The 13,525-nt window shown below is 33.8% G+C and overlaps 4 protein-coding genes across 4 annotated transcripts; 2 read left to right on the top strand and 2 right to left on the bottom strand.

Annotated features, from left to right (window-relative positions):
• Nucleotides 1-350: 350 nt before the first annotated feature.
• LOC111898905 (putative invertase inhibitor) lies at nucleotides 351-1,011 on the top strand. Its single transcript, XM_023894797.3, has one exon. The coding sequence runs from the start codon at nucleotides 398-400 to the stop codon at nucleotides 950-952; it is 555 nt and encodes a 184-aa protein (XP_023750565.1). The 5' UTR covers nucleotides 351-397; the 3' UTR covers nucleotides 953-1,011.
• Nucleotides 1,012-5,220: 4,209 nt separating this feature from the next.
• Nucleotides 5,221-6,311, bottom strand: LOC111898700 (acyl carrier protein 1, mitochondrial). The gene is made up of 2 exons (XM_023894578.3): nucleotides 6,068-6,311; nucleotides 5,221-5,649 (listed from the first exon to the last, which is right to left on the bottom strand). Exons 1-2 carry the CDS (start codon nucleotides 6,272-6,274, stop codon nucleotides 5,473-5,475), a joined length of 384 nt encoding a protein of 127 aa, XP_023750346.1. The 5' UTR covers nucleotides 6,275-6,311; the 3' UTR covers nucleotides 5,221-5,472.
• Nucleotides 6,312-6,476: 165 nt separating this feature from the next.
• On the top strand, nucleotides 6,477-8,576 carry LOC111898719 (probable purine permease 11). Its single transcript, XM_023894592.2, has 2 exons — nucleotides 6,477-6,614; nucleotides 7,297-8,576. Exons 1-2 carry the CDS (start codon nucleotides 6,494-6,496, stop codon nucleotides 8,379-8,381), a joined length of 1,206 nt encoding a protein of 401 aa, XP_023750360.2. The 5' UTR covers nucleotides 6,477-6,493; the 3' UTR covers nucleotides 8,382-8,576.
• A 43-nt stretch (nucleotides 8,577-8,619) lies between these two features.
• On the bottom strand, nucleotides 8,620-11,282 carry LOC111898709 (vacuolar protein sorting-associated protein 20 homolog 2). The gene is made up of 7 exons (XM_023894585.3): nucleotides 11,107-11,282; nucleotides 10,732-10,974; nucleotides 9,552-9,704; nucleotides 9,320-9,472; nucleotides 9,153-9,236; nucleotides 8,915-9,053; nucleotides 8,620-8,813 (listed from the first exon to the last, which is right to left on the bottom strand). The coding sequence occupies exons 2-7, from the start codon at nucleotides 10,831-10,833 to the stop codon at nucleotides 8,788-8,790; spliced, it is 657 nt and encodes a 218-aa protein (XP_023750353.1). The 5' UTR covers nucleotides 10,834-10,974; nucleotides 11,107-11,282; the 3' UTR covers nucleotides 8,620-8,787.
• Between the last annotated feature and the right edge of the window lie 2,243 nt (nucleotides 11,283-13,525).

The following is a 13,525-nucleotide window of genomic DNA, read 5'->3' as shown; positions in this document are numbered from 1 at the left end:
AGAAGATCAAACTCAGATAATAAATAATGATGTCGTAGATGAGTAATCGTTGTGTCACGCGTCTTGTAAATCTTGAGCCATAATCTGAGGGACGTAAGTAACCTGCCCACAATTGTCTTTTATGGTTAATTTCACATGCATTGTTTGAATGTACACAAAAAAAAAAAAATTACTCAAATAATAATTTGTATGTCCTTTTGAGTTAAATCTGTAGATACATGCAGATCGTATGTGTAAAAGTTACAAAGTCCAACTATATAACATGACACATTATAATTATGGATTAATCTTCGATAAAAAAAAAGTTTAGACAAATGCACACACAACTCAAAACCCTTCTTCATCTCTACTTAAGCAATTCCACTTCTTCGAAAAAAGGGAAACATTTGTCGTAAGAATGATTTCTCCTTCTTCCCTTCTGTCTTTCTTCATCTTTTTACCCCTCTTTCTTTCAATCAATGCAAAAACCCTAATCCATGACACTTGTGAAATTTGCTCTCAACAAGATCCATTTGTGAACTACAGATTCTGCACCACCTCTCTCCAAGCAGCCTCTGGGAGCCGTCATGCTGACATCATAGAGCTTGGAAAGATCTCGATCAAACTAGCATATGATAACATGACTGACACTCAGTCTTACATAAAAAAGTTGCTGAAAAATGATATCGAGAAGATCAGTTCTTATATGAAGTTGCGTTTGGATGACTGTCATGATCTTTACAAAGACTCTATCTCTGATATTAAAGATGCCACGAAATATTATAATAATAAGCGTTACTATGAGGCAAGTTTACATATGAGCTCGGTTATGGATGCTACTACCACTTGTGAAGATGGATTCAAGGAGAAACGTATGGGTTTGTCGCCATTGACAAAAAGAAATAACGCTACTTTTGAATTGGCTGCAATTGGGCTTTCGATTGTACGTATACTTCAAAGTGATGCAAACTAATCTTAAAGAAAAATAGAATCCATAGAATGATGGATTAAATTCTGTAAACTCTGCTCTTTGATTATTATTATTATTATTATTATTATTATTATTATTATTATTATTATTATTATGGAAAATCACACATATAGCCTACGAATTGTTTAGGATCGACCATTTTAGTCACTTAATCGTGGCTTTATGAGGGAACCATGGGCAACATGTCCTTTTAGTCCCCTTTACTTGGGGCCCCTCTCTCTCATCACCAGAAAAAACCCAACAACAACCAAAGTTGTTGCCTTTTTCGGCCCATCCTCCCGTCTTCCTTCTATTTTGATGGCAAACTGATCCAATCACCACCAAACCACCGCCATGGCCCGTTGAAGCAAGCATCACAATTTTCCCTCCAGTTGATGGCAAACTGTTCACCGAAGAAGAAGAACCGGCGAGAATCACCATTTTCCCTCCTGTCTTCATCTCTTTTCGACCTTCAATCAACTTCTAATCTTTTTTCCTTACTCCTCCATCAATCTTAGCTAACCCCTTTTCTTTTCTGTTCAGAACTCATTCAAAAATCTCCAAGAACAGTCAACACTTGCCATGGTGGCTGGTGACATGAACAGTTCCGACGGGATGGTCCTGGTGATGTGTTCGGTCCTAAACAAATATATATAGTTCCTTATTCCGTTGTTTTTCTGTTTTGGAGGTGTTTAGGTTTAAAATTAAGAAGAGTATTTCTACGGGGTCTTTATTGAAGAAGTGGAAGCTCCGCTACTCCGGTATATGCTCCGGCGAAACAACAGTGAAGGGAAGGATCATGTGGTGTTGTTAACTCCAAAGCAAAAAAGGAATTCTGGTGAGGTTTCCAAAGTCGCCGGCGGGTTGAAGGCTCAAACTCCTGTTCATGAGCTATTTTACGTGTGAAAAAGAGCAGAAAACGAAGTCGAAAAGAGGAAATCGTTTCTTGTGTTTTAAATCGTCTTCATCGGAATCCCCAAATTCGTGACATCGAGCTGCCTGTTCTTCGAGGATGACTTTAGTGGATGCTATGGATGTTAAAGTATCAGAAGTGTAAAAGCTGAAGCTTGGACTGGATCCAGAACCTTCGATATCCTCCTGTTGATCCATTTTGATGAATAATCGAGTAATCTTTTGGTGAGCCAGAAGAATCTAAAATCGTCTTCATCGGAAAATGACAATTATTCAATTGTGAGAGAGACACATAGACGTTGTGGGACCTTTTAATTTGTTTAATTTATTAAAATATAGAAATAAGTGAGCTGGGTAACTGGGTTACCCCTTTGTTTTCTCAAAAATGACATATTGGACCCAACAAAATCAATTTTGTTCCTTTAAAAAGCCACTTAAAAAATCGAGTAAATTACACGAATGGTCCCTATGGTTTGGGGTAATTTGCGCTTGGTCCCTAACTTATTTTTTTAACTCGGAAGGTCCCTGTTGTTTGTTTTTGTTACACGCTTGGTCCGTACTGTTTGTTTTTGTTACGCGCTTGGTCCCTATCTTACCTAAAAAGACTATTATTTAAATAAATTAAAAAATCAATGACAAAATAGTCTTTTAGGTAAGACAGGGACCAAACGCGTAACAAAAACAAACAATAAGGACCTTCCGAGTTAAAAAAATAAGTTAGGGACCAAACGCGCAAATTACCTTAAACCATTGGGACCATTCGTGTAATTTACTCTAAAAAATCAAGCCAGTAAAAGAATAAACCATATAAACTTCGCGCATATTACTTTAAACCATAGGGATCATTCGTGTAATTTACTCTAAAAAATCAAGCCAGTAAAAGAGTAAACCATATAAACTTCATAGGGATTATGTGTCATTTATTATTATTATTATTATTATTATTATTATTATTATTATTATAGACACAATCTTCAATATTGCTATTTTATTTCAAGCATTGGTTTGCGAGCTTCTTTTTTGGCAGTTATAGAGTAAGCTCACTTACAAACCGGCAATCGGTTATCGGTTAGCTAGAAGCTATAGCAAATACAATCGGAAAAACATCATATCAAATATCACATATACACGAGTTGGCCCATGCAACTTTTTTTTATAACATTTATATCTAATCTGAAGCCAATTAAAAGATTTCAAGTCCAAAAATTATCATATGCTTAGTTACATGCATAGTTCGTAAGGAATTCGAGCATTCACAGAAAAAAAAAATTCTTTATATTATGAGAATGATTTCCTCCATAAATGATATTTTCTATTAATTATGTATATATACAAAATATAAGGAGGTTACTGGAGGTATAATGGATCTATATACATCATATCTATACACCAACCCCCTACCTCTTATTTTAATCGGTAGGAATAGTTTGAACAATTCAAACTGAACAAAATTTGTGAAAGAGAGATGATAGAAGCGCTTTGGTACTTAGAGTAATTAGAAGGTACATGAATAACTCGAACTCATCCCAAAAAAACCTTATCCATCACACACCAAATAAATGTCGATCTCAATTTTTGTTGCACCGGTTTGGAATACATGTAAATGGAATTCAAATCACCATAAGGGCGGAAGGATCCACTGGTAACACATAAATCCACCATTTTGCGGGTTAAGTAAGCTTCTCCACCTTTTTCAGCCTATGTATTGATTACTTGTATGTTATGCTTGTATACTTGTATGTTATATAGTTAGGTATGTTTTTAATTAGTTTGTGAACTAGTTTTGTATGTTTTTAATATTTTGTGCGTTCGTTTTGTATGATTTTAGTACGTGTACATCATCATTTCCCATTAGCTACCCTTTGAGCTTTATAAAATGAATGGAGTTGTCAACATTCAATTCATGCTTGAAGATCCACATAGATGGAACAATATCGAAAACGGGGGACTATAAATGAGAACCCAAGTATCAGTTTTGATAAGAACATTAAACTCTTCATTCATAGGCTGAAGTCAGTTAGGGTCCTTTAAAAACATATGGTGGCCTTAAAGGCTTTAAAGGACCAAAACTGGGCAGCTTTTAAGGCAAATTTTTTATAGCTGCAACTGGCTCGTAAATAGCAGCTACTTGTCAACATTTTGGGCTCCTTTTAGAACTTAAGGTCACCATATCCTCCAATTTGGGAATTATTTGGTTTGGAACCAAAAAACCCGATAATTAAATCGAACTGAAATCGATTTCAGACTAAACCATATTCAAAATCGATTTTTGGTTTGGTTCGAAACCAAACTAATTAAAAATATATTTCAAATTTTATATATTAAATAAAAATGTTAAATAATCAATATAAAATAAAAGACATTTTAGCTCTTTTAGCAATTTGGTTTCCTCAGTTTCCAAATCGAACCAACCCAAATTGGAATTCGGTTTCCGGTTTGGTCCAGAGGGATTTGAATTTTGTTTGGAGAAACAAAAAAAATCAAACTGAAGAAACCGATTCAAGGAAACTGACAAACCCATAAACCTAACCGATTTTCTCCCCTAATTGTAGATGCAAAAATTCTCTTTGGATTATATATGAGTATTTCTGGTTGATTGGTTATCCAAATGCATCCGGTTATCATCCATTGCTCTACCTGTTCATCTTTTCTTTTCCTCCCCCGTTATTTACTTCTTTTAATCGCTTGTTTTTCAATTGTCATGCCTACATTACGTCAAAACATCGACAAACACAAAAACGCACTGAATCTACCAAAGTATGTGTGAATCCCATAATATCGTGAAATGCATAAATTACATGATAAATACATAAAACATGCGATAGAAAACGTGACCAAAAAAATCAAAAAATACACCCTAAAATAGAGAAGGTAGGCGACTCAATAAAGTGAAAATATAATTTTCTTTAACTATTGATGTAAAAATTATCATTAAATTAATCTAATTTTAAAAAATATATATATATTAAAGATTAAAATTAAAAAAAAAAAAAAAAAAAAGTGTAGAGAAAGAAGGCTATCAAGTGAAAGGGAAAGCATTGCATTGACCCCACATTGAGGGAAGAAGAAAGAAGGGAGGAAGATTATAGAACTCGAAGCTTACAAGCTTGAAACTTGAAAGGATCAATGGAGATCTGTTCTAAGACCGTTTTCATCATGTTTGAGATCACAGTTTACACTCCACACCACCTAACTTGTATTTATCGTAGTTTTAGTCTCCACTGAAACTCATGTTAATTCAAATTACACTAAATGGCTAGTGACACTAAAATCACCAAAAACATGAAACAGCTACTAGTTAGAAGAAACCACTTACAGATGAATAACCATAACAAAAACAAAAACAAAAACATCCAAAATATTTTTTAACACCAAAATGTATTCAAAGATTAAAAGTTTCATAATAACATGTTCAATCAACCCTTCCCTACTTAATCTCAAGTGCAAAGGAAGGAATATAAAGATTGCTAAATCATGTTCATGAAAGTATGATGGTGATGATGAAGTCTAAAATGCTTCCAATTATTTTCCTCCCACTTCAACTTATACAGAAAAAACAAACATCACAAAAACAAGATGGGCCAAAAACAGAAGATCTAGATTTTAGGGTTTTAGCTAGCCATGGGGTGGTTATATACATACTCAATTGCAAGTGCACAAGAATCAATCTTATCAGCTTCTTTGTCTGGGATCTCCAATTTGAATTCCTCTTCAATCGCCATTATCAACTCCACATTATCCAAGCTGTCCAACCCCAAATCCTTCTGGAAATGAACTTCAGGGGTCACCTGCACATTATTACAGATCACAACCTTGTAATCCATTCCTTCAAATAACCATTTCTAGAGGTATCCAAATTGGAACTCGGAAAAAATATTTACTATATTCAGCTCAATAATTAACCTAACAACAGGTTTGTATTTTGTAGCCGAATCTAGCGGATTCATTTCAATATTCAACATAGTCATATTTCTGTATTAGATTTACAAAATGAACAATTGCACCATCGTTTTTGAATCCCAACGATGCCACATTTGACTGAATATGTAAGAACGTATCGATGATCCAAAGCAATCATTTCCACAATCATACAAAATTAAAATTAGGTCAAAGTAAAATTAAACATAAAATAATCAGCTCAGCAATTGAGATTTATGCCTAAAAGTTAAATTAGAATCAAATTGAGTAAAATCACAGTGACAATACCTTAGAAGGATCGACTTTAGGGAAACTCTTGACGATGTCAAGGATTCTATCAATGACTTGACTCTTTTCGAGATGATCGTCGTGAGATGACATTGAGCGAACGGAAGTGTTCCCGTGGATCCATAAAGGACTCAGCAGCTTCGATCCGTTAGCCACCACCGGGATTCGTACATGACCTAAGATTGCTGCTCTCAAAGCCGACGCCATTCTCGCACCTTCTTCTCTGTCCTCTCTCTGTGCCTGTGAAAATGTTGGATTTAAACTTTAAAGCATCCCTGATAGCGAAGAAGCCCATTGGGTTTATTCTGCAATCCAAAGCCCAATTTTATCATACTTGTACTTTGTGTAATAAATGTTGTACATTTGTTTAAACGACTTAATTCGTTAGAAACGGAATATGAATCAAATTTTGTAAATTTAGAAAGGATGAGTCACCCAAAAATAATACAGTTTTCACTTTTTCTTCCCACTTCCATTACAAACGTTTGCTTCTTCTTTCTTATCGCTCTCTGTCTCTCAAACTTCTTCGATCTTTCAACCATGGCAGGTTTTACTCTCTCTGTATTTCGATTGTATATGTTATCACATTTTATGAATCTCGATTCTATATCAAACGATGAATCTTCTACATTATATTGTAATTCATATTTGTTTGGATTCAAATCCACAATCAACAAACTGAATAAGGATTATTGCCCTTGTGTATGATTGTTAGCAGAAACAATGAACGTTGTATTCTTCTTTCACTCTTCTAGAACTAATGGATCTCTAGGAATTTGTTTTCTTTCACACTTATTGGATTTGACGTGGGGTGTTAAAAAAAATTCCCTTTGTCATGTGTTTTGTCATCCAGATCGATTTAGGGAATTAATTTTACGCGGGAATTTCAATTTCATTATAATTGGAAGTGGATTGAAGTTAAATTTGTTTCCTCAATCAAAGATCATGTCGGTATCAAGTTATTGATTTCATAATTTGAAAAGCTAAAGTTTAACTTTGACGAGTCAAATAGGCTATTTTACATGTCTCAAATTATTATGGATTGTGTATCTGTTCAATTGTAGCAAATCAATAACAGATTCAACATCAAGTTAGCATTTGATCTGTACTAGCTTAGAATCAAAACTCCAAACGAAGTTCTTCATCTGGAACAGATGCAATAATATATGATTTTTTTCATATGTGCAATCTGTTCTAGTTTCTAAGTTTGTGATTTTTTATTGAAACAGATAACGAAGATCCTAAGGCAGCGAAAGATGAACGCAAATCAATCCTTCCACCAATCACCGAGATCAGCCGGTGGCAATGGTGGTGTTTGGTGTTCCTTAACATATCTTTCCTCCTAATCGGTCAAGGTACCGCCATTCTCCTCCTAAGATTTTACTATGAACACGGTGGACGCAGTAAATGGACTGCAACACTTGCTCAAAACGCCGGATTCCCAATCCTTTTCATACCCTTCATTCTTTTTCCCAAAATGAAAGAACCCTCGGTTAATTCCCCTCTCATCGTAGTCTTATCAGTCTACTTTGGCCTCGGACTCCTAATCGCCGGTGATCATTTACTGTATTCCGTCGGATTAGAATACTTATCGGCCTCAACTTACTCGCTAATCTGCGCGACTAAATTAGCTTTCAGCGCTGTTTTCTCGATTCTCATAAACTCCCAGAAATTCACAGTCTTGATCATGAATTCAATCGTTGTTCTTTTGTTATCCGCTTGTCTTGTTGGCGTCAGCGACTATTCGCCTAGCCCTCCTGACGTAACTCAGACTAAATACACTCTCGGTTTCATCTCCACCATTGCCGCTTCAGCTCTATACGCGCTTTTACTTTCTGTCACTCAACTCTCGTTCCAAAAATTCATCAAAAAGGAAACTTTCGCAGTCGTTCTTGAGCTCCAGATTCATACGTCAATCGTTGCTTCTTGTGTTTCGCTCGTCGGACTGTTTGCTAGCGGCGAATGGCGGTTGTTGCGCAGCGAAATCGCGAGTTTTCATGAAGGGAGTTTGAGTTACGCCATGACGTTGATTTGGACTGCTGTTGCTTGGCAGATTTGTTCAGTTGGTGTCGTTGGTTTGATTTTTATCGTGTCATCGTTGTTTTCGAATGTGATTAGTACTCTTTCATTGTCTCTTTCGCCTTTGGCTGCTGCCATTGTTTATGATTATACCATGAATGGCGCTAAAACCATTGCTGTTCTTTTGGGGATTTGGGGTTTTTTTACTTATGTTTATCAGCATTGCCTTGATGAGTTCGAGTTCAAGGTGAAGAAGAAACCTGTTATTCGTAAATGCAGTCAATGTGCTTGTTGATTTTTGTTTTCATGTTTAGATTTTTACTGAAAATTTTGAGATTACGTTTATATTTTAGGTTTGTTGTCAGTTGGGTTATATGATTATAGAAACACATTGTGTATAGGGTTTATTTATGATTCATTCTTTTATCCGAATAAGTTGTAAAAAGACTTATCTGATGTATTTGAGTACACAAATTCCTTTATTTCTTCATTATTACAAATGTAAAATCAGTCGTTTAATATTTTATGAATAATATATCAATTTTTAGCTTCATATAAACACATAAAACTGTACAATTTACTTCAAGACAGAATTGCAACTAATCCTTGCATCCATTTAAATTTCAAATAAAAAGAATGTATATAGATAAACAGCATCAAAATATCATCACATTTGACCAAGTATTCTGGTGGTCAACGCCTCACGCCGCTAGAGGCTCCTCCATAACTGTATTTTTTCATCCAAGAATCACCGGAAAACATAAATTTGTTAGATTTTAATCAGAGTTATAAACATAAACATCAAATGCAAGAGAGGGAGAGAAGGACCTTTTGTTTTTGCAGGTTGAGATTTATCAGCAACAATCTCAGGTGCTTTTGTTGGAACATCAGGTAGATCCAACTCATCTTCATCTTTTGTAGAAGATGACTCAGCAACAGGAGCTTCTGGCAAATCTAGAATTGTCATCTATAATCACAAGTGAAAAAATTGTAGTTAATCGAGGGCATTTAAGACATTTGACAAATAGATACAAGTTCAACTAAATAAATAGATTGAAACCTATACCTGAGCTTCCAAGTTATCAAACTCTGCTAAAATATCCTCTTCATCCTCAGCTGACAACTTCTCTCCCAAAATCGCATTAATTTCCTAACCACAATCCCAAGTGTCAAAAAGTTGTTTATAGAATATCATTTTTTTTTAATTTATAAAAGAAGGAATGAAAAACTCACATCTTGGTATGCTTTCGCTTCAGCTGTATCATCCATGAGTTTTTGAACATCATCTAAATTAATTTCACCTTGGATTGCTTTCATTGCGTTATTTCCTGCTTTTAAACTCTCAAAAACTGCCTTTTGCTTGCTTGCTAGTTCAATATCTGCCAACTAAAAATGGAAATTTTAAATAATGTGAATTTTTATGGGAATAAAAAAAAAAAGAAAAAAAAAAGAGTTGAGTACTTACTTGTTGTTCAACATTAATAAGCCATGTATCAACTTGTTTGAGTAAATCTTCTTGTACTTTCTTCTTCCTTAAGGCTAACAAAGCTCTTTCTTTCTTCTTTTCACGGAGTAAATCTTTTGCTGCTTGTTTTTCAGCTTCAATCACTTTCTCAAGCTATATAAGAATTAGCATCCGAAATGCCAGTTTAATACTAAGATAAGACCATTTTACCCTTGTCTAGACTCTAGAGTAAATCAAATAGTCGCTACTGATTAAAATAATTCAGTTGGAAACATTTCTTCAAGATACCCAACAAGTTAAACATGGTGGCTGCTTAGTTAAGGAATCATCATATTCAATAGATTAATAATGAAATCAAACATAATTGCACAAGAAAGATAAATCAAACACCAAGAATCAACAGATTCTTGATATTTAAAACTAGGTTTAAATATCAAAAATCAAAAGTGAATTTAAACTGTGACTGAAGTAAATTTGCAACGTTTGACTAATGATCTATACCTAAAATACCCCTCAATAACACAAAATTGAGAACTTGAACAGCATAATCATTCTCACTAATATCTTTTAATGATAGATAAAGGGGAAAGAAGTACAATTTGGAAAACTGTATTAATGTTGGTTCATCTTCTTTCATATACATCAATCAGAAAATTCTCATTTCTCATGTTGGTTAAACTCTTGTCATACATAAGCTTCATCAATAAATATCATGCAAGCTAAATTTATAAACTATCATAGATCCCATAATTAAATCTCCTCTTATTGTACAAAAATACCAACTAAATGGAACAATAGAAACAGCTTTTCCATATTATCCACTACCATTAGCTTTCTTCTCTATTCATCATTGAACACTATAAGTCTCTAACAAAAAAACTGATAACTTAATAATCCCCTTTCAGCTATCTATCCACTTAGGGCTATATGCTTCAAACACATATGCTCCAAAACAAACTATTAAGAACAAGACACGTGAACATATATTAAAGTTCATGGAACTGAATTCCCTGATCAATGTGAATGTGGGGGATTGAACCCTTGATCGAAGTTTTCTATCAATGTGAATGTGAATGTGAATGTGGGGGATTGAACCCTTGATCGAAGTTTTCTATCACATATCCTATTCTAAAGAATCGTTTACACTAAAATTGATTTGAATGAACCGAAATTAAAATACCTGTTGCTGATATTGGGCAAGCTTACGCCTCTGGGTTTTCAGAGAAAGAATTGCTCGATCAACTTCAGTGATCTTCGGTTTCTTTACAAATACATTCCCCATGAGACGTAACTCGACCAGAATCTCAAACCTTAAATAAGAAAAACGGTTGCTTGGCGATATTTTAGGGATTTGGATCTCTATCTAGGATACACCGATAAGCTGTCGCTCTATGGGTCAGAGTATCAGTATCGGTGACGTAACCTGCACCGAATATATACAAAGCGATAGATTTCGAGATTAGGGTTTTCCGATTAGCGATTGATGGTGTTTGATTTAAAACAGATGAAATTCTGGATACAGAAGCCAAGATTTTGGGTTTTTAGAATCACTTACGAAGAAACTAAGGATTTTGAACGTAAAATGGATTTTTGCTAAGGATTTGAACTGAAACTTGCTTCCATGAAATTTATGGATCCGAAGTTCTTCAAGAAGTTATCAACATAGACCCTTTCCTTCGATTACCAGACAGACATCAACGGTGTAAGGCAAAGGGCTTTTTTTTAGAGTTAACTTCACAGAGCACAGTGTTTTTTAATAACGGGACTGAATATTTTTTTTTTCTTTTCTTTTCTTTTAATATTGATGAAAATGACTATAAAAAAATAAAAGATTTAATGGAATAATGATGTTTTTTTTTGTATATTTGAAAAATAATATATTTATTCTGAATGAGAATGACTCATTCCATATCTGAAAAATAATAATAATGGTAAACAGAATCGTTTGAGTCAGCCAATGCGGTAGGTTATAAAAGACTACCGATATTTTTAGTGTATCAGTGCTTGAACCATAAACTTTATGTGTGGAATTTCACAGTTCATTATAGATTCAATATGCAACATTTAGATTCTAGACTATACTACCAATATCTCATTTATCTCATCGGGAATATTTAAAAGTGTTATACTCAGTGACTATAAGTATCAAATTAACACACAAAATCACTAGTTATGAAGAGACGGATATAAATGGATGAACTAAAAAGAAAAGGCATACCCTGCAAATTTAATTTTATCTTTAGGTCATTGTGTCCAGACTTTCCTCCCAATCAGAGGATCAAAACAATTTTCACCAGACCCTATTTAAGAGTTTCACCCCTACCATTGAAACTTGTTGAAGCATACTACATAAAGTTCATTAAAAGACCACATAAAATTATGATTTTGTTAAAGCAAATAAGTTCTTGATTTCTTTAAAAGTTAAAACCAACAATTTCATCAACTTATCGATAAAGATGGTTTATGTTTCTTATAGAAGCAAAATCAAATAATCAATAGGACAATCAAGCAAGCAAAAGCAGTAGGTTGAAACACATTCACTTTCCTCCATTCCATGTTTATGACAAAAAAAAGTAATTATACTTATAAAACTAAATGAAGTTATTTGTACATGATGAGTAAATATATATATATATATATATATATATATATATATATATATCTTATACTCCTGATCAAATCATTAGAGTTGATGGTAGAAATAAGCTTTTTGCATCATCATATGTCACTTTCAATTGATGGGCTAGTGCTAAATTAATGATCTTTACATACAAGCTCAATAGTGTGACAAGTGCTAAATTAGTGAACTTTAAATATAATTTCATTGAACCGTTGGTGGACAAGTGCTAAATTAGTGAACTTTACATACAAGATCAATAGTGTGACATCCAAATGATTAGATTGGTATGAAATTATGCTTATATGTAGTAGATTTGCTGAGAATAACATGTTTTGTTGTGGCTAATTAGGCAAATTAATAGGAAGTTATGTTTCAGTGCATCAAATTTGACAAAAGAACAATTATTTTGGAGAAAATTGGTATACATTTATGTTTAATTGCAGTAAATTGGGTGAGAATAAATTGAATTCATAGCTAGAAAAGACGATTTGATACTAATTTTCAAGCTAATCAGAGTAGGTATGAACATTTTGTCTGAATCATCATTTTCCTTGGAAACAATGAGTTACACTTCGACAAACTACCAACAGCACCACTGCAACATAAAAAAATATATATCTCGGATGACTTTGAGGAGTAGCAAGGGCTACCCCTGGCTCTTAAGTAGTTCCGCCAATGGTTATAATATGTTCAATATTCAATCATCAACTTCTACGTTTCTAGAACTTAATCAGTTAGGGAAAAAATTTATCATTTAAAAGTGTTTTACTCACATCTAACACTAGACTTTATAAATACACAAACACTCATCTAACAATGTTATTAGATCAGCTACATAACACTCACCAACGATATTATCCATAATTACAACTTTTATTATCACATAAGTACCCGCTTAATTCTTTATAAATGTAAAAGATTCTCCACCTACCATCTTATTCAACATCTATTTAAAGTTGTTCAAGTCATAACATAATTCACACCAAAGCCACATCGAGTCATTTATTATCATGATTGACTGAGAAACGTAACTTTCTTTTTCACTCCCAAAATGTCTTATGGCCGATGGAAATTCCTTCCCAAACCTAGTTGTGCTTCAACCTCCGTCAATAAGCCCAACATTTGGAAAATGCTTTATTCTAAGAAAGTTGTTATACTTGCTAGAAAAGCAAAATACGAATAGATAAAAGTGGATTCTAGCAGGTCAATAAACAAAGAAAAGATATTATAGGGGCTATTGAAGAAACAAAAAAACAATTAGTTGACAGCAAAAAAGACATCCAAGTAATTGAATGGTAGATAAAACAAGTTGACATATGGATAGGGTTGTAGATTGTGAGTTTTGGGAAATTAT

The sequence above is a fragment of the Lactuca sativa genome, chromosome 4 (genome assembly GCF_002870075.4).
Source record: "Lactuca sativa cultivar Salinas chromosome 4, Lsat_Salinas_v11, whole genome shotgun sequence".
Lineage (NCBI taxonomy): Eukaryota > Viridiplantae > Streptophyta > Magnoliopsida > Asterales > Asteraceae > Lactuca > Lactuca sativa.
The sequence above is the reverse complement of the archived record's forward strand: the minus strand, read 5'-3'. Positions and strand labels throughout refer to the sequence as shown.